Source organism: Lactuca saligna, chromosome 2 (assembly GCF_052625555.1).
Source record: "Lactuca saligna cultivar CGN05327 chromosome 2, ASM5262555v1, whole genome shotgun sequence".
NCBI classification, from domain to species: Eukaryota; Viridiplantae; Streptophyta; class Magnoliopsida; order Asterales; family Asteraceae; genus Lactuca; species Lactuca saligna.
The window spans coordinates 135,471,682-135,497,018 of record NC_136418.1 but is presented as its reverse complement, the minus strand read 5'-3'; the positions used below and the strand labels follow the sequence as shown (position 1 = coordinate 135,497,018).

Below are 25,337 nucleotides of genomic sequence, written 5' to 3'. Positions count from 1 at the left end.
GTGGCAACTAGTTCCAGAGAAGGATTTCGTTCAGAAGTCGACTAAGTAGGGAGCCCTTTGGCTCTGCTTCTGGGCCGTAACCTGGTGTTTCAGATGATTGGTGAATGAATTGAGACCAGGGAGGTCTCGTTACTTTTTGGAAAACAGACATGTGGAAACATATTGCTTCAGGAAGTTCAGTGTTCGAGCAGTTTCTGTGTTTGGGCGGTGTTAGTATTTGTGTTTTATGTTGCAAGTACAGACGAAATAACTGGTTGATTGCGAAGTGACAAGTCACTCACATCGAGATTAGCTGAGCCTTGAACAAGTATAAGTGATCTGCAAGGATAATTAGGTCTGTGATCATGTTTTATAGTGAGAACCTCAAGCTATCAGAAGTTTAGGAGATAGTTGTGGGATAAACGGAATGGATTCATCAATGATGATTCAGTATGAGTGGTCTGTTAGGGATTCAGACCACCTCGAGACTACAACTTTCAGACTTATTAGATGTATTTGCTGCAAGGGTTCGTTTAGTTTTGGGTTTTAGAACCCTGTGAGCGATGATTTGGGTTGCCTTAGAAAGGATAGGAGGTACCCAGGATTATGGCCATGTTACTTAAGTGGCTTGGCGTATAAGAAATGGTAAGGAATGATTTCGAGGACGAAATCTAATTTAAGTGGGGGAGAGTTGTAACGCCCCGTTTATTTAATAAATAAATAAACAAATTAATGAATGAATAGTAGCCCTAAAATTTATAATTATATAGCAAAGTGTGGATCTCGAGGAGTTAACTATCATAATTTTAGAGGGCTGGGATTAACGTGTAAAATCCGGACTTAATTTATAAGTAATATTAAAGACAGGGGTTGCTTGGTAATAATTAGGACTCGATAGGAAAGGAATTATGAAAACAAGGGCTAAAGAGTTAATTAAGGACCTCATTTGAAAATAATTGTAGAGGGAGGGACCACTTAGTAAAATATGGGGCTTATTTTGTAAAGGAGTTACATGGATAGGGTTAAAAGGGTAAATATTAGATTACATTTGAAAGAAAAGGGAAGGGAGGGATTGCTGTTGCCATTATGGAAAACTTTTATATGAGTCGGGAATTTAGGGTCCTGTAACCTTAACCCTAGAGGGGATCTACAACCGCCACTTCTCTCCATCCTTATGCCCCCTCATCGGTGCCACCACCACCCCATTTTACGATTGGCGGATGGCTGCCATGCAAAGACAGAGTCTCCACTGCTATTCTTCTCCTTCTTCTTCTTCAGTCGCTGCCACGAGACGTTGCATCCACCACCCGCTACTTCGCAAGTCAGAGTCACCCAACCGCCAATGGAATCCATAACCACCACCATGGCGTGCGCTGCTACTCCTACCCTTCAATGACGACAAGGCCGTTGCCTGCTGCTGTGTTGTTGATGAGCGCCTTTGCGGCGTGGTTGTCGGAGGCGCAACCGAATCGTGAAGGTGCCTCCGCCACATCCCTCATTCTTGTTGCGTCATCACAGGTCCAATGCCGCCGTTAGCCGCTTTTGTGACTCCTTCGAGCTCTATCCGTCGATGTCATCGATGATTGTAGGTGCTGCCATCACTGCCGACCAAAATACACCACCAAGAGGGTGGCTGGGTTCTTGTTGCAACCTGAGCATGTGTATGTACCTGTATTTCCACTGTTGGTGTGTGATATGTGTGCTTGGGAGGTATTTATCGCCGGAAAGCAAGTGCACCATCATGGTGGTTGCCGCCGGTTATAGCTTTTCTATCGCCGTATGCCGCCACTGGCTATCACTAGGATGGCTGTGTGTGTGTGCTTATGTTAGTGTGCGTGTGTGTTATTGATATTCGAGTTGTAAAATGTATTAGCAAAAGAATAATGAAAGAAACTCAAAACCACCATCACCGTGAGATGGTGGCTACCGCCTCCTACCGCTACCGGCCGCCGTTTCGGGTGGCGGTGTGCCTCGTTTGTATTATGACTCGTTTGGGATGTTTGGATTAAATGGGCCCAATTAAGCTCTAAATGGCCTAAAAGCCCAAACATGATACTAATGGGCCTAGTAAAACCCTAATGGGCCTAATGATCCTTAATTGATCAAAAGACCTAGCTATTAGGCCTATTGGGCTAAGATGGGGTTGGAAACCCTAATTAGGGTTTAGAAACCCTAATTTTGGATTTATGGGCTTGGACTTATCGAGACCCACATTTGGGCCATTGGAATGGAATTGTGTATTAAGCCCAATCACACCATATGATTTAATTAGAAGGATGATGGAATTAATGAATTAAGTCCTTAATGGGTTAAGTGAGAAACACTTAACCCTAATTGTCATTTTATGAGAAACCCTAATTTCACGTGGGTTTATTTTTGGACCTTTTTTTTGGGCCTTGATGATTGGATTATTAATGGGCCATCCAAGATCAAGCAAATGGACTAGAATAATTAATGGGCTTTGAGGTAAGGCCCATATAAGGAGTTGGGCCTAATTTGGAAAATTGGGCCATATCTTGGGTCTTTATAATTATGTGACATTGGGCCATTAGATTGTTGAATGTTGGACTAGACTAAATGGTTGAGCCTTATGGTAAGACCTTGTAAAGGTTTGGGCCCAATTTGGAAAATCAGGCCATATGTTGGGCTTTGACTCATAGTTGACTCTTGGGCCTTTGGATTGGGCCTTGGGATTGAATAAAGCTAAGTTAGGGGTAAAGTAGTATTTACCCCCAAGTATGTATTTATGGTTATGTGTTGGAACCCAATATTAATTGGGTGATGTTTTGATTTTATCAGTTCGGAAATATGTCATCCAGCAGCCGGGGGTTATGTCTACGGTACATCCGTAGTGTGAGATGAGTTACCTTCTAGTAGAGGTGGGTCTAAGGCACCAAATGCTGGCCTACTAGTAGGTGACTATGTATGAGATGATTTTCTTTGTGATAATTTTCTGGTTTGCAAATATCTGATATGCTCTATGTGCTAGGATGCTCTGTTATATATGTTAGTAATATTAGGGTGAAATAGTCTCCGGATACCAGTTGAAAGATTCCGAAGGGGTCTTTAGAACCCATGCATGCGTAGCAGTATGTTATGTTATGTTATGTTATTATGTGGTAGTCGTAGGAGGTGAAATAGTCCCCGCTTAGCAGTTGAAAGATACCGAAGGGGAGGTTAGCTCCCGGTTACCGGTTGAAAGATACCGAAGGGGTAGATCGGGAACCCAGATATGCCTGATAGTATATTTATGTATGTTATGCTATGTTATTATGCGATAGTGATAGGGGTGAAACAGTCCCCGAATACCGGTTGAAAGATACCGAAGGGGTAGGCCAACTCCCGTATATGCTTGGTAGCATGTGTGTTGCATGGTATGTGGTATGATGGGGGAACTCACTAAGCTTCATGCATATGGTTTTTAGTTTTGGTTTCAGGTACTTCGTTTTCAAAGGAAAGGAGCTAGCTCGATCATAGCGCATCACACTATGGTTCTCCGCACATGAGATATTTGGGATTACACTTTGATAATGTTTATGATAACATGTTTTGATTATTTCTATTTTGGTTTTGACATGGAATGATATTATGGATGTTTTCTTATACTGTTGGTTTTATAATACATTATTTAAAAATGAAAATTTTCGCCTTGAATTTTGGGATGTTACAGGTCGCCTGTTACACGACCCACTAACTTTGCCTGGAGTGGTGGTACCTATTATTCGTTGGTGGGGGTGGTCCGGTGATACGTAGATGACAGAAGCAGTGAACCAAAATACAAAGTTGATGAAAGGGAAGGTTCCAACACAACAATCGATCATAGTTCCCCCTAATATCTCCATCCTTTCGATTTCACTAAACAAACTCCACGTTAACGAAGTTCTTACGGACACCAATTATGTAAATTGGTCACAAGAGAAGGAAAAGTTTCTCTTCGCCAAGAAAAAATTTGAGTTCATGGACAGGACCATCAAGAAAGATGGGAATGGATCTTCGAACTACATGCCATGGATGCGATGCGATGAAATGAAATGCTAAAGGGGTGGCTTAACACTGCCATGGAGAAGAATATTCGCAACAATGTGAAGTACGCAAGCAATGCATCACAAATGTGGTCGGATTTGCTCGACAGATTCGAAAAGGAAAGCTCTCCTAGAGCATACAAACAAAAACAAAACATTACAGCCACTCAGCAAGATGGAGCCTCTTATCAACATATTTCACAAATCTCTGATCACTATTGGATGAAACTTCATCTGTCTAACCCTTCCCTCGTTGTTCGAGTGAAAATTGTTCTGGTGACATTGGAAAAAGGATACACGATTTCAAAAAAAAGGAATGATTGTATTAGTTCCTCATGGGTTTATATTCAGACTTCAATGTTATCAAAAAAAAAAAAAAAAATAGCAACCAAACCCACTCCAAATTTGGGCACTGATTATCACCTAGTGGCAGAAGAAGATAGACATAGGTTGATCTCAAGTGACAAGAGAGCTCAACTTGAATCCGCTGCGTTCAAGGCGTTTCAGAGAAGATATGGAAACCCTAATGTACCTAAAGAAAGAAGCTTTTCAAAGAATGTTAAAGACAACAGAGAAAGAAGAGATAATGAGAATTGCACATTTTGTGGGAGGAATGACCACAAGAAGGAATATTGTTTCAAGCTAGTAGGATACTCATAATGGTGGTCTGGGAGAAAGGAGAAAGCAAATCCGAAGGCTAGCCTACACTGAACCTAATTCTAGTCCCATACAAGAACCAACTAACCAATAATATCAACTATTTGTGAAACACTTTTCTAGTACCAACATTGACAAGGTAACATGATGTGTTTCCAACGTGGCAGGTAAAGAAAGCAATAAAGGTGATTGAATTATTGACTCAGGTTGCATCGAACACATAACTTATTTACTAGGTTATCAGGAGAACACGAAAAGAACTTTTTTTGAGTCCCCAGTTGTTATACCCAATGGTGAATCCATTCCTGTCAAAGGGAAATGTGATTGTGCTCTCCCAGGGGAGTAAAAGTGAACGAGGTTTTATGTGTTCTGAATTTCAAATGCAATTTACTTTCTGTTAGTCGCATAAGTAAAGATCTCCAATGTGTAGTTACGTTATTTCTTGATTTTTCTATGATGCAGAGGTTACTAGTGAGGAACTTGATTGGTGTGGGTAGATGCGATGGTGGATTGTATCGAATAGGGATGAATAAGGAATGCAATGCTATGGTGATTGTCACGAGCACATGGCACAAAATATTGGGTCATGCCTTAAAGGATAAGCTTTCTAGAATTGAGTTAGTTAAAAATAATTCCATTAGTTTTAGTAATGAAGTTTGTGACTCTTATGCTAAAGTAAAAGTTACCCGAATGCCTTTTCCTATTAACTCTATTAAAACCAAAGAAAATTCTGATTTGATCCATTGTGATATATGGGGTGGGTATTGTATACCATCTTCTACAAAGGATAATTACTTCCTTACTATAATTGATGATTTTAGTAGAGTTGTGTGAGTCTTTCTTATCAAACATAAAAGTGATGCTATCAAGTGTATTGATTGTCACAAAATGATAAAAGTCCAATTTGAGAAACATATAAAAAAATTAGATGCGGAAATGGTGGGAATTCACCTCCAATCTTATGCTTCAGTTTTATAAGGAAGAAAATATCTTATTCGAAACAACTTGTCCACATACAGTGCATCAAAACGGTGTCGTAGAAAGAAAAACACAGACATTTGCATGAGACAGCTCGAGGAATCTTTTTTAAAGAAAACATTCCAAAAATATTTTGGGGAGAATGCATTCTAATGACTATCTGCATTATCAACCACCTTCCTTCTAAAGTCATTAAAAATAAGACCCCTTACAAAATCATTTGGAACTAAATACCCCAATACGACCATATGAAAGTTTTTGCCTATCTTGTGCATCACAAAAATACGAATACAAAGGGAGAAAAATTAGAGAAGAAAGGGAAGCCTGGTGTGTTCTTAGGTTATCCACAAGGAACCAAAGGATACAACAATTTTGGTGTTGAAGCAAAGAAAATCATTGTTAGTAGGGACATGCTTTTTTGTGAAGATATTTTCCTACTCACGAGTAATCATGCTGAACATTACAACAAAGTTAAATATTACAACAAAGTTGAAGAACCTACTAATTATCATGACGACATATGTTATGAAAAACACACCATCAAGCAACCATTGGAATCTATTTTCATAGAAGAATCAACACACAATGACTATGATGGTCTCGTTAGCCCTCAAAATAGGGACATTGAGGAAGATATGCAACATAATGACACTAAAACATACCCACATGTCGAACCTGCCGATCTCACAAGTGATCAGATTCAAATTGATGAGACAGAAAACGGGAATAACTCAAGGAGCACCAAGATAAAATCACAACCACAAAAATTCAAAGATTATTTTGTCAAGCTACCCCCTTTGATCAATCATCATCAAACTGACTCCAATCAAGTGACCTCAATGGTACACCATATACCAAACTTTGTTTCTTAAGAAAGTTTTTATAAAAATCATAAAGCTTACCTAATTATCATTACCTCAAATGATGAGCTAAAAACTTTTGAACAAGCTTCTCAGGATGAACGTTGGCAACAAGCTATGCAACAAGAAACTCGAGCTCTTGAGAATAACGAAACATGGGCTCTTACTGATCTTCCAAAGGGAAAATGGGCTATTGATTCAAAATGGTTTTACAAAATAAAATATAAACCAGCTAGCGAGGTCAAATGGTTTAAAGCTCGGCTAGTCGTAAAGGGTTCACTCAGATGGAAGGAGTAGACTATCACAATACTTTTGCCCCAGTTGCAAAATTGGTCACCATGCATACTCTATTAGGAGTTTCTACCAAGAAGAACTGGTTCAAACAATAGCTCGATGTCAAGAATGCCTTCTTGCATGGTGACCTGGATGAAGAAGTGTATATGAAAGTTCCCTAAGTTTTTTCCAAAGAGAATGATACTCGTATTTATTGCCTACAAAATTCTCTTTATGGTCTAATGCAAGATTCATGGAACTAGTACCACAAATTGACAAAATTTCTTTTGAGCATAAGCTTTTGTCAGTTAAAGGCCGACCACTCATTGTTTTTGCAAAACCGAGACAAAATTTACACTGCCATCTTGATTTATGTAGATGATGTCATTATAGTTGGTGACAATTTTGACCAGATTCAACAACAAAAAAGGCAACATGATGAAGCTTTTAGTATTAAAATCTTGGAAAATTAAAATATTTCCTTGGTATAGAAGTGGAAAAAACTTCTGATGACTTAGTTCCGAGTCAACAAATGTACATCTTAGACATTCTCAAAGATAGAAGAATGTTGGGTTGCAAATAGAGCTCATTTCCTATTGAACATAACTTGAAGTTAGACCGCAGAGAAGAAGAATCTCTGGTTGATGCTAGTCATATTGTAGGCTTATTGGTCATCTTCTTTATCTTCAAGCTACACATCCTGACATTACATATGTCATTAACTTTTCGAGTCAGTCTATCTGCTTTTGATCCTAGTCAAATTCATATGCAAGGCGTGACTAGAGTGCTAAGATACCTAAAGGGGACACTGGGTTAATTAATTCTTTTACCACAACCAATTTTCAATGCTTTCTATAACTCTTATTGGCTCGGTTTTCCATACACAATACGTGAAACATCCCAAAATACAATCTAAAAATTTCATTTTAAAAATCATTTAAGAAAACCATAATTCATCAACATCACAATAAATATCATAAGTCATGTATCTCAAATCATCATAACAAATAGTGTATCAAAATCATGTGGCAAAATATCAGAGTCTAAATATCCTAGGCTGAACGAATAGTGTGTGCACTGCAATCATCCCGAGCTCTTCCCTTTGCTACCGGAAGTACCCGAGACCAAAACTGAAAACTGTAAGCACGAAGCTTAGTGACTCTCCCCAAACTAACACATACCATACACATAATCACATAATCGCATATAGCATACATTGGGCCTCACCCTACTACATCGGGCTATGCTCGACATCAGCTTGTCTGGCATCAGGCCCTGCCTGGCATCGAGCCTCACGCGGCATCAGACTGCTTTCGACATCGGGCCCCGACCAGCATCAAGCAAAGCTCGGCATACATATGAGCATAGCTACTAATACACATAACCTAAGCATAACCACTTAACTATAGACGTATACACATTCCTCGGGCCCCGCCCGACATCGGACCAAAATCCGGAAACATACAAACACTCCTCGGGAACCACCCTGGCATCGGACCGTAGTACGGAAATATACAAATACATAAACATTCAAGATTCACAAAGACAACAAGTATACTAACATTCTTCAGTTACCGTCCCGACATCGGATCGAAATCCGGAAAAACATATAAACCTACATCAGGCCCCGCCCGACATCTGACCTTAATCCAAAACATAATCATATACATAAACTGGTCGGGCTTGGTGCCTTTGACCCATTCCTATTGGAGGAAAACTCACCTCGTAGAGCTAATAGCTGGAATCTCGAGTGAAGATTTTTTGATGGCTGCTCCAATGACTCCCCGACTATTATCATCACCATAATCACTAAGTCAAAAACTGATAATCCTTCTAAGGGTAAAATAACCATTTTATCCCTGGTCAAAGTCAACATTCTGGTGAAAGTCAATGTTCTAAGTTGACTTAACTCACTGAGTTGTCTTATCAACTCATAGAGTCTATAAATCCAAAAACCTAAAATTACGATCCAACTTGTCGAGTCATCCCCTTGACTCGATGAGTTCCCTGGCTACTCATAGTCGCGATTCAGTGAATCAACTCGGCGAGTCCCTTCACAAACTCATCGAGCTCTACCTTAAATTGAATCAGGACAAAACGACTCAACTCGTCGAGTCACTCTCTGAACTCGCCGAGATCCCCTATGTGATTGAGCCATCTTAGCAGATTAAGCTCCTATCCTTCAGATCCAAACTCCTTACTCCCTATACATACTGGAAATTCCATTTTAAGGGTAGAGTTTCCAAATTTACCCATTCTTAGTCCTTCTTAATGGGTTTAGCTAAAAACCTAGTTCTCTACGACATAGATCTTGGTCCAAAAGCCATAATACTCCAAGCTAAGGCATACTAACATACGTAAAGCTCCTAACTTTCCTTCCATTCATGGCCTTTTGTGGCTTAAAAGGCCATAATAACACCTTAAAGCTTGCATGGGGATTCCATGGTCATAAAGTTTGCAACTTTATGCCATGAAACCCCTTCTAATACCTAGATCTAAAAGGTAGATCATTTGGGATGTCCATATCCCAAGGACTAATCTTTTTGGACCAAAACCCCCATGAAATGATAAGAAGGAGATCTAACAAGCTACTAAGCAAGGTTGAGGCTTGCTTACCAGAAAATGAAGAGGATGAGATGTTGCTTCTGGATCTACAATCTTCTCCTGGAATCCTCTAGCTTCTTCTTCTTCTACACGCTTCAAATCACACAAAGTTAACTAAAAATTGCTCACAAGTTCACACAAAGCTCTAAGGTTTTGTGGGTTTGGGTTTGGGACTTGGAGGCTGGAAATGAGGCTATAAAGTGGGGATTAGGATGCTTAAATAGGGTGCAAAACCCCGAAATTAGGGTTTCATCCTGACAGCCTTACTCGTCGAGTCGAGGCTTTTCAACTCACCGAGTAGGCGACTTAAAATCCCGCGGCTAATCTCGTTTCTATTCGATGAGTCTGGGGCATCCAACTTGTCGAGTAGCTATACAAAAGTGAATAAATTATAATTAAATGCGTACTAGGAACCAGAAGTTACAATACGTTCTTGAGCATGTTACTTACTTCTGCTTGGAAGTGCTCTAATTTCTTGGAAAACTAAAAAGCAATCCGTCGTCTCTCGCTCTTCCGCTGCAACTGAGTATCATGCTATGGCCTCGATTGTTAGTGAAGCTTTGCATGTTTGATGCCTCCTCAAGAACTTACAAGTTTTCCTAGACTTGTCCACCAATTTGTTTTGCGACAAGCAGTCGACCCGTCATTTTGCGAACAATCCGGTTTTTCACGAGAGGACGAAGCACCTGGAAATGAATTCTTTCTTTTTTCGATAACGAGTTGCTTTATAATGTCCCATTTTTCCCAATGAAAACTTTCTATTTTTATTAAGCTAAAACTTACCAATTTATAAATTAATTATTAATAAAACTGTTTATTCCAGTTTACATTTATTCAAAATCAGAGTATTATGATGAACGAGAAATCCTTATTGCTGCTAATGGGTGTGTATAGTCCCACCTTCGCCTTCCCATAATCACCGATGATACCTGAAATAATAAGCAACTAGATAAGCATGAAACTTAGCGAGTTTCCCTAAAAATACCCCATAGGATAAACATACAAGCATACATAATGGACCAAAACCTCCTGGTTGGAATACCCAGGCCTAACCAGACCCTTGAACTAGAATGCCAACATGCAATAGGTCCAATCAGACATCGTGCTGGAATACCCAAGGTTTGTTGGCCTACCGCCTCAACCCATCCGCTCTTCCAGAGTCTTCGTGCCTATGACTTACAGGCGGCCCACACTAGGTATCTTGGCCTATAACACAAATCAGGACCACCTCAACCCACAACTACTATATGTCAACATATAAAAAACAAGGATCTAGTAGGCACATAATACAGATAAACATCAAACATACAACTCATTACCTCCTACATGTCCTCCCATAGAATACAATCTTGTTAACATCCGTCCTCCATGAAATGAGTAACCATAAGTAACCAAAGGTGAGATAGCCACCTGAACATATGATCCTACTTTGGAGCCACAACCAAACAAGGATCAGGCAAGAAATCCTAGATCAAGAGTTCTCTGACTATCCTATGTGACCATAGATATTCCCTAGGGCACTCCACCAGAGGATAACCGAAAAGTACAGATAACATACAGATCTATAGATCACTATGGCAAGGCAACATACTCGATACCAAGATACATATCTAGTAGATCACTACAACATAACAACATACGCGATACTAGGATACAGATATAACAAATCACTACAACTTAACAACATACTTGATGCCATGATACATATCTAACAGATCACTATAGAATAGAAGCATACTAAGTATCAAAATCCAAGGAGTGCATGACCATATATATTTAGAGGTGGGATAGCTATCCGAACAGGTGGTCCTACTATAGAACCACAACCAAACAAGGAGCATGTAAGAGATTCTAGACCAAGAGTCCTCAATCTATCCTACATGACTATATACAGTCCCTAAGACATCCTTCTACTAACAGATAAACAAAACTAATGGGCCGACATTGGTGCCTTCGACCCACGATATAATGAGAAGAAATTCACCTAAAATGAGAAACCCGAGAACACCATGATACGCTCCCTGCTACACTGCTTGCTCCCGCGGATCCACTAACATCAGAATCAATAAAATCTTAATCATCAATCAAAACCATCAAGTTTGACATAAAGTCAAACTTGGTCAAAAAGTCAACGATCAACTGGGTCAACAAAAGTCAAAGTCCAAGGTTGGTTGAGTACGCCCCTCTATAGGTCACCTATTGTAACACCTCAAATTTCAAATAATTTTTTTTTTCATTTTTAATTAACCAAACATTATTCATAAATCCAAGTCATCACAAAATTTTAAACCATTATCAGAACAATATTAGAGTATCCCACAATCCACAAGACATAATAAGTTGACGAATGTGTACAATTATGCCTCCACCTTCCTGGAACCTACAAAAGCACTCAAAACACATTTATATCAACACTGTAAGTACGAAGCTTAGTGAGTTACCCAAAATACCACATACACAAATAATTAGCCGCTTATGGCTAAATCTCGATAAGGACCCTCCGGTCATGTGTCTCAGTGAAGACCCTCCGATCTCACGTCTCGGTATGAACCCTCTGGTCATAATCTAATATATGCACAAATAATATAACAACATAAGTCACAAAGACAAGATGCATAATAACACATATCTTGGCATAAGCAAATAAGACCATCCGGTCAATGATACGAGTAACACCCTCTGGTTAATAATACAAATAAGACCATCCTATCAATAACACGAACAAGACCCTATGGTCAGATATAAATGACCACACAAGTAAGTATAGGTGAGAAGACTCACCTTGTAAAATAAACAGATTCTACAACTACTCTGTTGCAAACCGGCCCAAAACACTAATCCAAACCCACATTTAAACTTGATTATGATCTAAGACTAAGTCTAAACATTAAGTCTAAAGATGGCCTATTGATCCGGCCCATAAATGGACCAAACCCATTGGGCCCACTAAGGACCAATACCAAATGGGCCCACCAAGGCTTAACCCTAAATTTAGGTCCTAAAAATGGCAAGCCCAACAAGAGTTCAAGACTCTAAGATTCCTCTGATGAAAAGCCCAACACACAAAGCCTAAACCCAAGACCGAAGCCCAAACATCCACAACTAAACGAACGCGGGGTGTACCCCCTAGTTACGCTCATTGTACTTGAATATATTGATCAGGGTCTCAAATTAGTACGCGGGACGTAGTTACATTTACGTGGGGGCATACATGGAATTTCTCTAAAACACGATTGATGACTTAATCCTTTAAGTCCTTTGCGCCCAAACCTCAAAAAACCTTTAATACAAGCTCTTAATGCATAAAGTCAGCACCTTTATGCATTTACATGACTTAATGGGACCTAAAAACCAACTTAATCCATTAATTATTGGATTAGGTGTTTAAGCCCATAACTATAATTGGTATATACTTGACTCGAGAGTAGCATGGTCCATTTTGGGTTGCATATCACCAGGACAATTTAATAGGATGGATACTTGAGTAAGAAGTTACTTATGATTTATTAATATATTATAAGTTCTAATATATTAATGTTAAATAATATTATTTAATTATTATTGATCAAAAATTAATTTGGAATTAATTATGTGATCAAAAGAGATTAATTAAATATATGAGGATGGATTTGGTAAATCAATGATTCTTATAGTGTGGGCCAATTGTTATTTAGGATGGGCTAAACCAATATGGTAGTCCATTGATAGTCCATAAAGGTTTAACCCGTGGAGCCTAAGTAATATGAAAGTTCATGGGCATTAGAGTTTGCTTGGATGTAATCCTAGACTTTGCCACACTATAAAAGCACTCCCTTAGCACCCAAAATCGGACACTAGAGTTCTTGGAGTTCATTAGAGCCGATTTTGGAGCTAGCAACATCTCTCTCAAGTTCTCCTTTTTCCTAGGTGTGTTGTGAACCGTTAGAGGCCAAATACAACAAGTTCTACAAGCTACATAAAGAGGTAGAGTCCTAACTAGTATTTTATGTTGTTTATGTCAATTGTATGCTAGTTGTAGGCTTAATGCTTTGGAAAAAAATATTGCATGTATAATTAGAGAAAACATAGATCCAAAGCATGTAGGGTTGTATGTGTACCATAGGATGTTGTAGTATACTAAAACCCAATACTGGTATCAAAGCCATTGGTTGTTTTCTATTATATTTGATGCATGGGTTAATTTTTAATGATGAAAAAATCAATTTTCTGGCCTCTGACTGATGAACTCACCGAGTCCACTAACTGACTTGACGAGTCCACTGACTGACTCGACGAGTCCACTTAGTATAATGTCAACGCAACGAGTCATGATCATGCACTCTACGAGTTGATGCTTCTGATGGCATATTTTCAGGATTTTTGGCCTGTTTTGGATTCGGATCAATACCACAATGTGTTTTAGTTCATTAAATCTGATTTTGTTGGTATCGTAATGATCATGCTTATCCAATTAAAAGATAATTGTCATAGTTTCAAGATTTGTATTAGTTTATATGATAGGCTAATTTCTTGCAAATTATTGATATGAATATCTTGACTTCTGAGTTTAACTAGATCATAGAAAAATTATTTGATAATTTTTATTAGTTAGAATATTTGATCTAAATGCCTTTTATGAACTCCATAACTTGTCCTCAATTTATGGAAAATGAAAAGTCTCTCTTTTAAATGGTTTTAAAGTCTTCGATAACTTGTTATCAAGTTATGGAACATGAAAATTATTTCCATTAAAAATGCATTAAACTCATAAGTTATAGAAACCAAAAGTTTTTGAATAGTTCAAAACTTGCACTCAAGTTTTGGAATCTGTAAAGTCACCCTTATGAGTACGTTAGTTCCAAACCATAGAATTTTAAAAGTTAAAATTCAACCCTTATACTATTGTAATATTAAAGTTAATATATATATATATATATATATATATATATATATATATATATATATATATATATATATATAAGAGTAAGTCAGTCTTACCGTTGGCAAGCCTCATTCACGAAGCAAGTCTATAAGCTCGGGGGGGGGGGGGGGGGGGGGTGTATAAGGTTACTTCCTATAAAATGACAGTTTAATGGGTGTCCACTCTCACCCACCGCTTCCTTGATTGGTGGAGGGTCGTTAGCCGAACGGGTATGATAGGACACAATTCTCATTATAAGTATAATGATAATTTTAAAGTAACTAAAATTTTATTAATTCCCAATCTTAGTTATCTTAGAAAAAATGTGAGTATGGTGTTATCCCGTGAAATTGCATTTTGCACCTTGGTAATTCGTTAGTAGAGCGTGTGTGGTTAACCGACACACTCATCTAGGACTGACAGTGTGTGGCAAAGGGTAGCTTGATGTTAATCATAGATCAATGGAGAGTTTATGTTTAACCGACACATTGATTCGGTGATTTGTAACATTGGGTGTACCAAGCTAATTTGCATGGTTATTCATACCTTGTTTGTGATCCTCGGCATCCCAATCACAAACTTGAAGGGTACAATCGAGATTTAAACATGCCATTGAAAAGCTCAATGAATCTCAAAGGATCTAGGAATTTCAAACTAATTAAAACTTAATAATAATTTCGTTTTTCATGGTGAAAATTAGTAAATTGTCATTTACCTACCTTTAAATATTATACAATTGGATTACGGAATCCCTCTTCCGAATTGTAACATATTGTGTTGGGTCCTAGACTTAATATTTCATTTGGGTGTTATATTAAGGACTTAAATCAACTAACTTGAATTTCTCCATTGTAGATGTCTAGTTCAGACAACTATGGTCTTCCCAAATCTTTTAGAACAAGCTTTCCTCTTGAACACGATGTTCAACGATTGGATCGTGGAAGTGGAAATCATACTTCACTTCCTCCACCTCCTCTTATTATTCTCCCTGAACCACAAGCTCGAAGACTTGAAAAGTTCAAGATCACTCAATCCCTATTGGCTAGTAAACACAAAGATGGATAGTCTATATGTGCTCATGTCTTGGACATGAAGCTGCATATTGATAGGCTGGGAATGTTGGGTGTCATGTCCCCAAGGAAGTTACCTATTGACTTGGTTCTTCAGTCACTTCCTGAGTCATATAGTAGTTTGTTAAAGACTACTATATGACATATCACGACATGACTCTTCTTGATCTTACCTATTTGCTAATTGCTACTGAATCAACAATGATTTGGCGTAATGGTCAAGCAAATTTGATGGGAAGATCTACATCCCAAGCTGACTTGGACATCCCATAAAAGATTCATTCTCCTAAAGGAAAGGAATTGGCCATGGTTAAAAGTTTTTATCATAAGAGAAAGGCCAATTCTGAGACTGTTCTATGTGCCATTCCAAATGAGCTTGTATGTTTCTATTTCCAAGGAAAGGGACATTCGAAGTGAAGCTGCCATGACTACCTAAGAACTTTAATCAAATTGTATGGTTCTATTTCAGGTATGTACACTATCTAACTCTGTTAAGCTCGTAATTGTTGATTCTTAATACTTAATGTGACCAGTTTTTCATTTTAATGTTTTGTAGGATCATGCAAAAGGAAGGAAGCTTAAAAGTAAGAGCATGATGAATCTAATCGCAAAGAGATGTATTTCGGTCGTATGGTTCGTAGATCGGATTTTTGATTTGCTGCTTAGGAGTTATGATAGATTGCTTAGAAATATGCAGTAACATAGTTTTCATTTGTAATTGCATTGTAAGGAAAAGTTTTTTCTACAATTTTACAAATAAAAGAAAATCTTTGATTTGATTTTATTTTAAAGTTTCCTTGAAATGGCATTTGTGAAAATTAATGTTTGTATGTTTCTATTGTTAGCAATATGGATTTGATTCTTCCGTTTGTGGAAGTGTCAAAATTTACCAAATAAGGAAAGATTCTGATCACCCAAGTTTCAGCTAGATAGAAACTTGGAATCATACAACTTGTATTGTATGATGAATGAGAACCTTTGTCTTTGGGAAATTAAGACTAATTCCTTGTTCATATGAATATGTGAGTCAAGTGAAGGACTAGGAGATTGGGTACACTTAGTTGTGCGCTGGTCAGGTCCACCACAAAGATTGATAAGACTATTCATCATGATTTACTAAAAGTTAGTAGATATGAATATGCTTACAAGTTTAAGTATAATTTTGAAACATAGGAAAAGTTTCAATGTATGGCAGAACGAATGAGAATAATCAAATTAGGTAGAAAGATAAAAGTTTCTCCAATATGAAAAGATGGGAGGGTACTTTAGTATCGTGTTTTATGATCATCTTAATGATTATGGAAAACCATATCACAATTGATCCTCTAAGGATATATTAGTGCATTTGTATGGATAAGAAGAGGAATTGTGAATTCATTCCAAAACAAGTCTTAGAGTCATACTCCAAGATTGTGACTTGAGTTATATAATCTTAAGAAGGTTTAAAACACTCATCAAATGTTGAGTAAAATGTTTTTGCTCTTGTACAGTTGAAATTGGTAAGTTGTGATGTCTAAGTAAGGATTAAGACCAACTAAGACCAATTGTGTGAAGTGTTTATCTTGATAAAAATCCGCACTAACTCTTGAATATTTGCTTTGTCAAGGAATGGTTCATGAAAAGAGAATCTTATATGTTAAGAGGTCAGTGAAAGTCTTAAAGATCTTGAAAAAATTTATCTTGATAAGAATCCGCACTATCGTGTTGCAATATTCATGTTTTTGTGCTCATTCCAGTTAAAAGTTGACTATGCATGTGAGTTCTATGAGTTCTCAATTGTTTGAATAAAGCAAAGCACCTGGATCAATAAAAGTTTCATTGATTAGTATGGTTGAGCTGCTTAACAACTTGGAAGACATGGTAGGCCCTTGTGCTACTAAGTGATAGGAAATTAAGATTAAAAAAGTTCAGTCCATATGAATTTGGATTTATCAAAAACCTTGCCTTGTGATTATGATTTGACAAAGTCACATGGATAGGATCACATACACCATAAAATCTAAGTGTCATAAAGTTTCTCTCTGCTTCATGAAAATGATTGTAAGGAAACACTTTCACTAAGTAGATTCTAAGGAGATAGCAATTGTGGTACTTCCATTCTCAAATTCGATTATAATTACAAAATCCCTCTTCATTGTTCGAATTGTGAGAAATGGAAAAGGTCTAAACATTTGAGACTTATTGTTGTAAGTTCTAAAATTGTTTAGACACACATGTAAGCTATCTAAGGAAAGGTGTATGAGTTTAAGAATATTAGATAAAATCTTATCGAAGCATCTCGTATCAAAAATCTAAACTTTGGTAATGAAAGTCAATAAGTATTGATTTCTAGAGGTCCAACTGATTTCTGGGTACATGTTAAAGCTAGTGGGAGCATAAGTGTTATGCAAATAAGAATATAATTATTATGCTAGCGGGAGTGGCATTATTATGGTAAATGTTGCAAGTTAGAATTGTTAATTATAGAAAACAAAAGTTTGAAATTTCACAGTTGCAGGGTTTGAAAAGTTGTTTTGCTATAATTAAGGGAGATGAATTCATACTTCATTTCAAATCTAAAAGCTTAGATTGAGATTTTAATCAAATTTAGTCAAGAATATGTATATATGGATGTTATGTTGAAATGGTTCAACATAAGGAAATTCTATATGTGGAAATATTATAGCAAGAGACTGGTAAAGTATCACGTCTTTATGTGAGACATTATGAATCGTATCCCATATGCTTCAAGTATAGGATCGATTGCATATGCTATAATATTTAAGTATTCAATTTTTCCAAATGCCTAGGGAATTAAGATGGAAAAAAGGACTAGAAATGGATATGACTAAAATGATTAAGCAATTGTCGAGGACAATCTGAGGTTACCAAGGATTGATTGCTCATGGACAATTGGAAGTATAGTATAAATTTTAGAAGGACCATATTGACATATTCTGAAAAGAGGCAACTATTGTTCAGAAGTGATAATCAAAATGGGAATATGGAAATGTTTCCATAGGTGGAAGTTATTCATTAAATCTGTGTAAGATTAGAAAGCTTAATGCAAGAAGGATGTTCAAAGGAATGTACTTTGAATGTGAGACTTCGTTTCCATGGAATTGCTCTCCGTTGGAATACTTTGTAATGTTTGTTGCCAACTCTCTATGACTATTGTGCATAGTCATTACAAGAGGGTCATTGCATATAAGTTTAGAATCTAATAAATTACAGTAAATGGCAAGAATTGGTATTCGTACATTTACGGTAAAGATTTGGAATTGTGAAATGAGTTTCAATGAAGATGTTTTGAATTGATCTATTTCACAATGCAAGAACCATAGATAAACATAGTGTACATGCTTGGAGCATGGGACAACTATTATTTTATTTTAAGTATTAAGTTGATTAGTCGAAACATTATACAATGAATAAAATGTAATCAATATGGTGATTAAATAAAAGGTGTTCTATTTATATTCATAAGTTCTGAGACTATATTGGATTCGAATATTCTTGTGTTTCATTTTGCATGCTTTGACTTCCCGAATAATAAGATTATTCAAACTATCCACACTCGATTAGGTATTGAGGCAAGACTGTTATGAATGTGTCTGTAAGAATGTCTAAGGTGTTACACATAACACAAGTTTGTTATAGTATTCATGAGTACTCCTGTAATAAGATTTGAGTATTGGATTCATCCCACGCTCATTTGAATCACTTCATGAATTTATCACGAGTGATTGTGGGACGATAGTATCTTATATATTTTTGAAACCAACACATGTGAGTTGTAATTTACAAGTCGGTTGCACATTGACATATGTAAACGCACCAGTAACTTGGTATTATAAAACATATTGTTGTGTGTGATTTGATGAGTAAGTACAAGCAAACATATGAGTCAATGTTTATCCATTCCTTTTACCCTTAGAGGGATAAAAGCGATATCTTTGGGCCCCTTGATGATTTAGTGATGACAACCTTAAGTACTTGGCCAAGCCTAGACTGATTTGATTAGTTCAATTAGTCGGTCGTCATAAATCGAAAATTGGGAAACAACAGAGGGACAGAGATAATGATTATAATCCATGTATCATGTCCATATAATGTATATAATGGAGAAATATATGACCCCTTATCTAATGAATGCGTCATTTACGAGGTCAGACTTCGACAACGACTTTTAAGAGCTATGATTGCTAGTTGGGATTTTGGATTCGTACTTGCAATAATAGTTATTAGACTTATCAAAGTGGGAGACTGTTGGAAGGTGTCTAAGCCCATAACTATAATTGGTGTGTACTAGACCCGAGAGTAGCATGGTCTATTTCGGGTTGCATATCACCAAGACAATTTGATAGGATGGATACTTGAGTAAGAGGTTACTTATGATTTATTAATATATTATAAGTTCTTATATATTAATATGAAATCATATTCTTTAATTAGTATTGATCAAGAATTAATTTGGAATTAATTATGTGATCAAAAGAGACTAATTAAATACATGGGGATTGATTTAGTAAATCAATGATTCTTATAGTATGGGCTAGTTGTTATTTAGGATGGGCTAAGCCAATATGGTAGTCCATATATAGTCCATGGATGTTTAACACATGGAGCCTAAGTAATATTAAAGGTCATGGGCATTAGGGTTTGCATGGATGTAATCATATACTTTTCCACACTATAAAAGGACCCCCTTAACACCTAAAATCAGACTCTAGAGTTCTTGGAGTTCATTAGAGCCAATTTTGGAGCTAGCAACATATCTCTCAACTTCTCCTTTGTCCTAGGTGTGTTGTGAACCGTTTGAGGCATCACACTTGGGGTGATAAGTTCTTAGAGGCCAAATACAACAAGTTCTACAAGCTACATAAAGAGGTAAACTCTTAACTAGTATTTTATGTTGTTTATGTCAATTGTATGCTAGTTGTAGGCTTAATGCTTTGGAAAAAAATATTGCATGTATAAATAGAGAATACATAGATCCAAAGCATTTAGGGTTGTATGTGCACCATAGGATGTTATAGTATACTAAAACCCAACATTAATACCCAACATAATCCAACTAGAACATGTATGGATCATTTCTAAACATTAAGTAAGCATTTTTATGAACTAGAAATATCAGAAGAGGTAAGATCTGTGACTCCAAGCTCCTGGAGTGGATCAAACTCACAAGGAGAACTTAATACACCATAAAACCCTTAATATTTCCCTAAAATCAAACTTGCACAAAAGAAGTCAAGATGAGAACTTTATACCTTGGGTGAGCTGGAAATGAAGCTGAAAGTCTGGATCTCAACTTCCTCCTTTGAACCAGAAGCTTTTACCAAACACCCTCTTCTTGGAATTGAGCAAGAACATACCAAAAAGCAGACTTAGATCTATTAAACACTCTAAATGACATTAGAGTTTCCGAAATGAGGCTAGATGGCAATGAAGGCTAAGAATGAAAGAGCCTTGAGGTCATAAAGATGCTTAAATAGTGACCAAACCGTAAAAATTAGGGTTTAGCACTCTGATCATTACGTTGGGCGTACCCCGGATTATGCTAGGCGTACTCACCCAGGAACGTGCCTTCTGCCATGCACGCATGGGACTGAAACACAAGCCTTTTCCAATAAGGGCCATTTCTACAAAAATCTTCAAAATACCATAACTTACTCATCTTAGGTCCATTTCCAATGAACCTTATATCCATGGAAAGGTGGCGAGAAGCCCTACGCTTTTAACAACACACCCTTAAAAACCTCCTGAACAAAACCCAAAATCCATAAAAGACCGAGCCAACACCTTTACCGATATTCTTAGGCTCTAAAGCACAAACTGAACTCTTTTATCACACAACCTACCTTACCCGCATCCACAAAGGGTCTAAACCTTTCTTCTTTAAAGCCTGAAAATCTTATCATACCCACCTATGAATCTTGAATCACAGAACGACCCGAAATAGGATGTTACACCTATTCAACGAATAAAGACCAATACTTAACTATGGCTCAAAATACCTATAAGTCAAGCTTGGTTAACCCTGGTCAAAGTCAGAAAATCAAAAGTCAAACTTGGTCAAAGTTGCTGAGTACGCCCAACGTACTCAGCTCGTATGCCTCGCATACACGAGTGTTGACCCAAATTACGGGATGGTTGACTCAGTACGCCCGTCGTACCTGGGTCACGCCTAACGTACGTTGTCTGTACTCCATTATCCATTAAGAGCTAATTCCTTAATCCATTTTGCTTAAAATCTAGATCCAACCTTAAACTAACGTCCTTAACCATCAGGTTTCCAACTTTATGGTCTTCCATGGTTAATAAGTGCTTAATGTCTAAAACCCTATGTTCTTAACCCACTAAGACCCTTTAATGCATGCGTGGGATAAACATCACCTTCAAGATCACATTTTTATGCTTCAAGACACTCCCAAACATCTGAAAGGACATATGAAAAGGATTAGAGTACCACATACTCATAATACCAAGCTCATGGGACCAAAATAACCACAAATCTAAGGCCAACAAGATCTAAATGAAATCAACATCAAGCTTAGAACTTTATACATCCAAAGGGTGTCTAAAGATGATGGAATCCTGGATCCAAAGTGTTCCACTCTTCAAGGATGATCTTTTCTTCCAACTTGCTCCTTCAAGGACACCAAAATATACACCAAAGCTAAAAAATGTACTAGAGAGGATTAGGGTTGGCTAATGAATGATTTTCCAGATGGAGACTGAAGGATGAATGAGAAATGAGGAGTTAATGTTGTATATATATGGACCAAACCCTAACAATTAGGGTTTGAGGATCCACTACGTATGCCCACCATACTTAGCTTCACCCAAGTACGCCCACCATACATAATGTATGCCCAATGTACTAAGTACTTAGTCAAAATCACCAAAATGCCACAAAGGGCCAAAATGCAAACAACTATCATACTAAGGAGGCTAAAAGATAAATACTTGAAAATCAGGATGTTACATGCTTGTCTAGAAGTCACGTTAATGAAGATTGATAGTAAGATGCAAGTTGCAAATTTGTTCACAAAGCTCTTGGTGTCAACTAGCTTTAGTTTCTATTTGGCAAGATGGGCATTATTAATTTGCATGCTCCATCGGAAGTATTGGATAGTGATAGAATTAATATTGATAACATATTCTCGTTATTATCTTTTCCTTTTGTTTAAGATGTTTTTTTTTGCTTCCTTATTTACACTCCTTTTCTATTGCTTTTTGATTAAGCAATCAATAAAATCGAATTACTTCCCTCGTACCATCGGAGTTGTAGAAAACATACCTTGATCACAAGCTTTGTATTTATGATATTTCTACTTGCATTTCGAAGCAAACTTAATTGTCACTTGTGCTTGAAGTCATTCACGTTATCTCTATGAAAATAAGTGTTAAGGTGTTGTATGAGGTGACTTGTTTCAACCTATTCTTTCAAAGTTTTGTTCCACTCCTTGAGCTTTAAACCAAAAAATTGTTTAACAAGAAATATTATTAACCATTGAAATTTATTGTATTCCACTCCTATTCTACAATTTGTATCCTTGTAGTATTATTATAGCCAAGTCCACAAGGTCCTATCACTTTTCATAAGTTTGTAAAAAATGTTTGGTACGCAGTGTATGCTGAAACAAACGGAGATGAGAAATAAAAAATCCATAACTTTCCATTCAAAATCAATCGTACATGATAACATAAAAGAAACCAAACCAATAACAATCATCGAGGTGAACTAATTACAGCGATCGTTTGGGATTTAAGCATTCAAAAAAAAAAAAACGTTGCCCAAGTTCGAACCTCACCAGCTTCAACCTTGGATGAATTGCTGTTTGGAAAAAAAAATCAGCCCACAAACTAACACTTTATTCTAGTGGCCGCTTCTGATCTTATTCAACAAAATCCATCTTTATCTACTTTCTGTTCACAAATTAAAATACCACTCTTCGATAAAGTCAAAACATCTCATCAATTGCAAGCAACTCAACAGACATGGGCTGGAGTTGTACTATCCTACACGATCAATGATTGATGGTGGGTATCAACGCGCTTCGTTTTCTCTGAAATTGTAGAATTCTTGCGCACATGAGAAGCTGTTTCTATGCGTTTCTTGAGAACTTGACTTTTTCGCAGCTTTTGTAGGAGTTGTAGATCTGTAGAATAGAAAGAAATTAAGTAGTCGAAGAAAATTGCGAGAAGATCAGTCAAGATATTTTTTAAATATTTACTGGTAACCTTCGTGGGAAAAAAGGCCGATCAAATAGAGGCATCAACTGAGCTCGAGGGATCATCTCCTTTCTTAACATTCGAACCTCTTCTTCCTCGATCATCTGGTTTCAGTTTTTCAATCAATGTAAATGTTCAAATGAGATCGTATATGTTTTCCTGTTCTATTTATGGTGGTTCTATCTATATGTTGTTGTGTAACTGTGTATGCTAAACGACCATATCAAGAAAGGGATTGATGCTAAATTTAACACGACTATACTTGCCTTCTGTATCTTCTCTATTTGCCTCTTTTGTTGCTCCATAAGATAGAGCTTGGTTGCAATCTGTATGCAAATAGTCTTAAACTTTAGTAAATCGATACAGAAGATACCCATTTGCTAACCAAAATGTGGTCATAAATGTCACCAAATGTCATTAATTTAAAGCCGAAAAGGACCTTTTCAGTAGGTTTACTTGAGCAAAACTCACCGAGTAGTTAAAGAAAGCACGTTTGACTGCTCTTTCCTTCGTTTGGAGTTTGACTTCCATAGATTTGGTGTTTTCTTTCGGTAGTGTTTGGCACTTGACATACTCAGGCTTCATATTTTCTTTTATAGATGTCTTTGTTGTGATAACCTGAACTAAGATAAATTCTTTTACTTCTAGTCGCAATAAATATTAGATACGATATCACATTGGAAGTGAAGCTCTTTGTTTTTATGGCTCTTAGTTCTTGTGATCAACATTTACATATAATAAATAAATCCAACTTTATTACAGCTATTCAATCAAAAGGTCATACCGAAGTTTTTGTTTTGATGGGAAGCGAAGAGGGGTCGGATTTCACAGGTCTTGGTGGTGAACGAACAGCATCACTGCTGTAAGAAGTATTCTTCACATACTTAAACCAACAACACGAAGGGAAACATGTTAGAATTCTTAAACCTGGAAGAGAATCAGTAGATGGTGAAGAAAACATAAAGAAAGCGAATTAATCCATGATGATATTGACCTTGTGAGAAGTTTTTATTCTAGGGGTTTCCATAATGAGTGTAAATAACTTAAAAGAAGTTAAAGTTGAAGTGAAGTGAAGTGAAGAGTGTGTATAGTGTGTGTTATATATGGGAGTAGGGGTTGGAGATTTGTAGCCATCTGAGTTTCGGTGGATGTTGGAACATCATCAGCTTATTGGGAAGGTTGCATGCTTTCTTGCACCAAACTTTCTGATGAAACCCATCCTTCGTATCATTATCATTAGGACGAGGTGCATTATATAAAATGAAAAGAATCTTATCAATATGGATATTAATATTGCTATATTCGTCTTCCCATAGAGCATCAATTTGTTAGCTAATAGCAGGGGAAAAACATATTCTAGGAAGTCGCTTTTATTCACGGAAAGAAACAAATACACACGTACACATATATAAACAATATCTTTAAATATTATTAAAAAACCCTTGATTCTAAATCCAAGAAATCAAAACTATTGCATTTCAATCATATATTTTCTAAATTTGGATTATTTGCTGCGTCATCTTTATCAATCTTTTATTTTTGTCGATCAATTTTATAAAATGTATATGACGTTTTAAATTAAAAATTATATTAATAACAATAAATCTCACCAAAAATAAAATAGATTAAATTAGGAATTCTATTAATAACAATTAAATCTCATCCAAAAATAAAATGAAAAAAAATACCCCACCCCACCCCACATTATCGCCTACGCTATCTTCATTTTTCTTTATATAATCTATCTAACCTAAGTTTTGTATTGGAGAAGAAA

The 25,337-nt window shown here is 36.8% G+C and overlaps 2 protein-coding genes across 3 annotated transcripts; one reads left to right on the top strand and one right to left on the bottom strand.

Moving 5' to 3' along the window:
* Positions 1-5,884: 5,884 nt before the first annotated feature.
* Positions 5,885-7,242, top strand: LOC145030120 (uncharacterized). Its single transcript, XM_078978541.1, has 3 exons — positions 5,885-6,478; positions 6,593-6,736; positions 7,078-7,242. The coding sequence occupies exons 1-3, from the start codon at positions 5,885-5,887 to the stop codon at positions 7,240-7,242; spliced, it is 903 nt and encodes a 300-aa protein (XP_078834667.1).
* A 15,739-nt stretch (positions 7,243-22,981) lies between these two features.
* Positions 22,982-24,809, bottom strand: LOC145031719 (TPX2 (targeting protein for Xklp2) protein family). 2 transcript variants are annotated; one of them, XM_078980325.1, is made up of 6 exons: positions 24,558-24,809; positions 24,348-24,446; positions 24,035-24,181; positions 23,830-23,889; positions 23,573-23,667; positions 22,982-23,490 (listed from the first exon to the last, which is right to left on the bottom strand). In XM_078980325.1, exons 1-6 carry the CDS (start codon positions 24,588-24,590, stop codon positions 23,379-23,381), a joined length of 546 nt encoding a protein of 181 aa, XP_078836451.1. In that variant the 5' UTR covers positions 24,591-24,809; the 3' UTR covers positions 22,982-23,378. The 2 variants fall into 2 exon arrangements, with proteins under 2 accessions (XP_078836451.1, XP_078836452.1); XM_078980326.1 differs by having other exon boundaries at positions 24,348-24,437.
* Positions 24,810-25,337: the final 528 nt, after the last annotated feature.

What these genes read in the sequence shown, in the direction of transcription:
- LOC145030120 (XM_078978541.1), top strand. Translation starts at nt 5,885, where the DNA reads ATGAAAGTTTTTGCCTATCTTGTGCATCACAAAAATACGAATACAAAG. An exon ending in CCAATCAAGTGACCTCAATG is followed by an intron (nt 6,479 to 6,592) that starts GTACACCATATA and finishes CAAGCTTCTCAG; the next exon opens with GATGAACGTTGGCAACAAGC. An exon ending in AATATAAACCAGCTAGCGAG is followed by an intron (nt 6,737 to 7,077) that starts GTCAAATGGTTT and finishes AGCTTTTGTCAG; the next exon opens with TTAAAGGCCGACCACTCATT.
- LOC145031719 (XM_078980325.1), bottom strand. Translation starts at nt 24,590, where the DNA reads ATGGAAACCCCTAGAATAAAAACTTCTCACAAG. An exon ending in GTGCTTTCTTTAACTACTCG is followed by an intron (nt 23,890 to 24,034) that starts GTGAGTTTTGCT and finishes ATTTGCATACAG; the next exon opens with ATTGCAACCAAGCTCTATCT. An exon ending in CGGCCTTTTTTCCCACGAAG is followed by an intron (nt 23,491 to 23,572) that starts GTTACCAGTAAA and finishes TCTATTCTACAG; the next exon opens with ATCTACAACTCCTACAAAAG.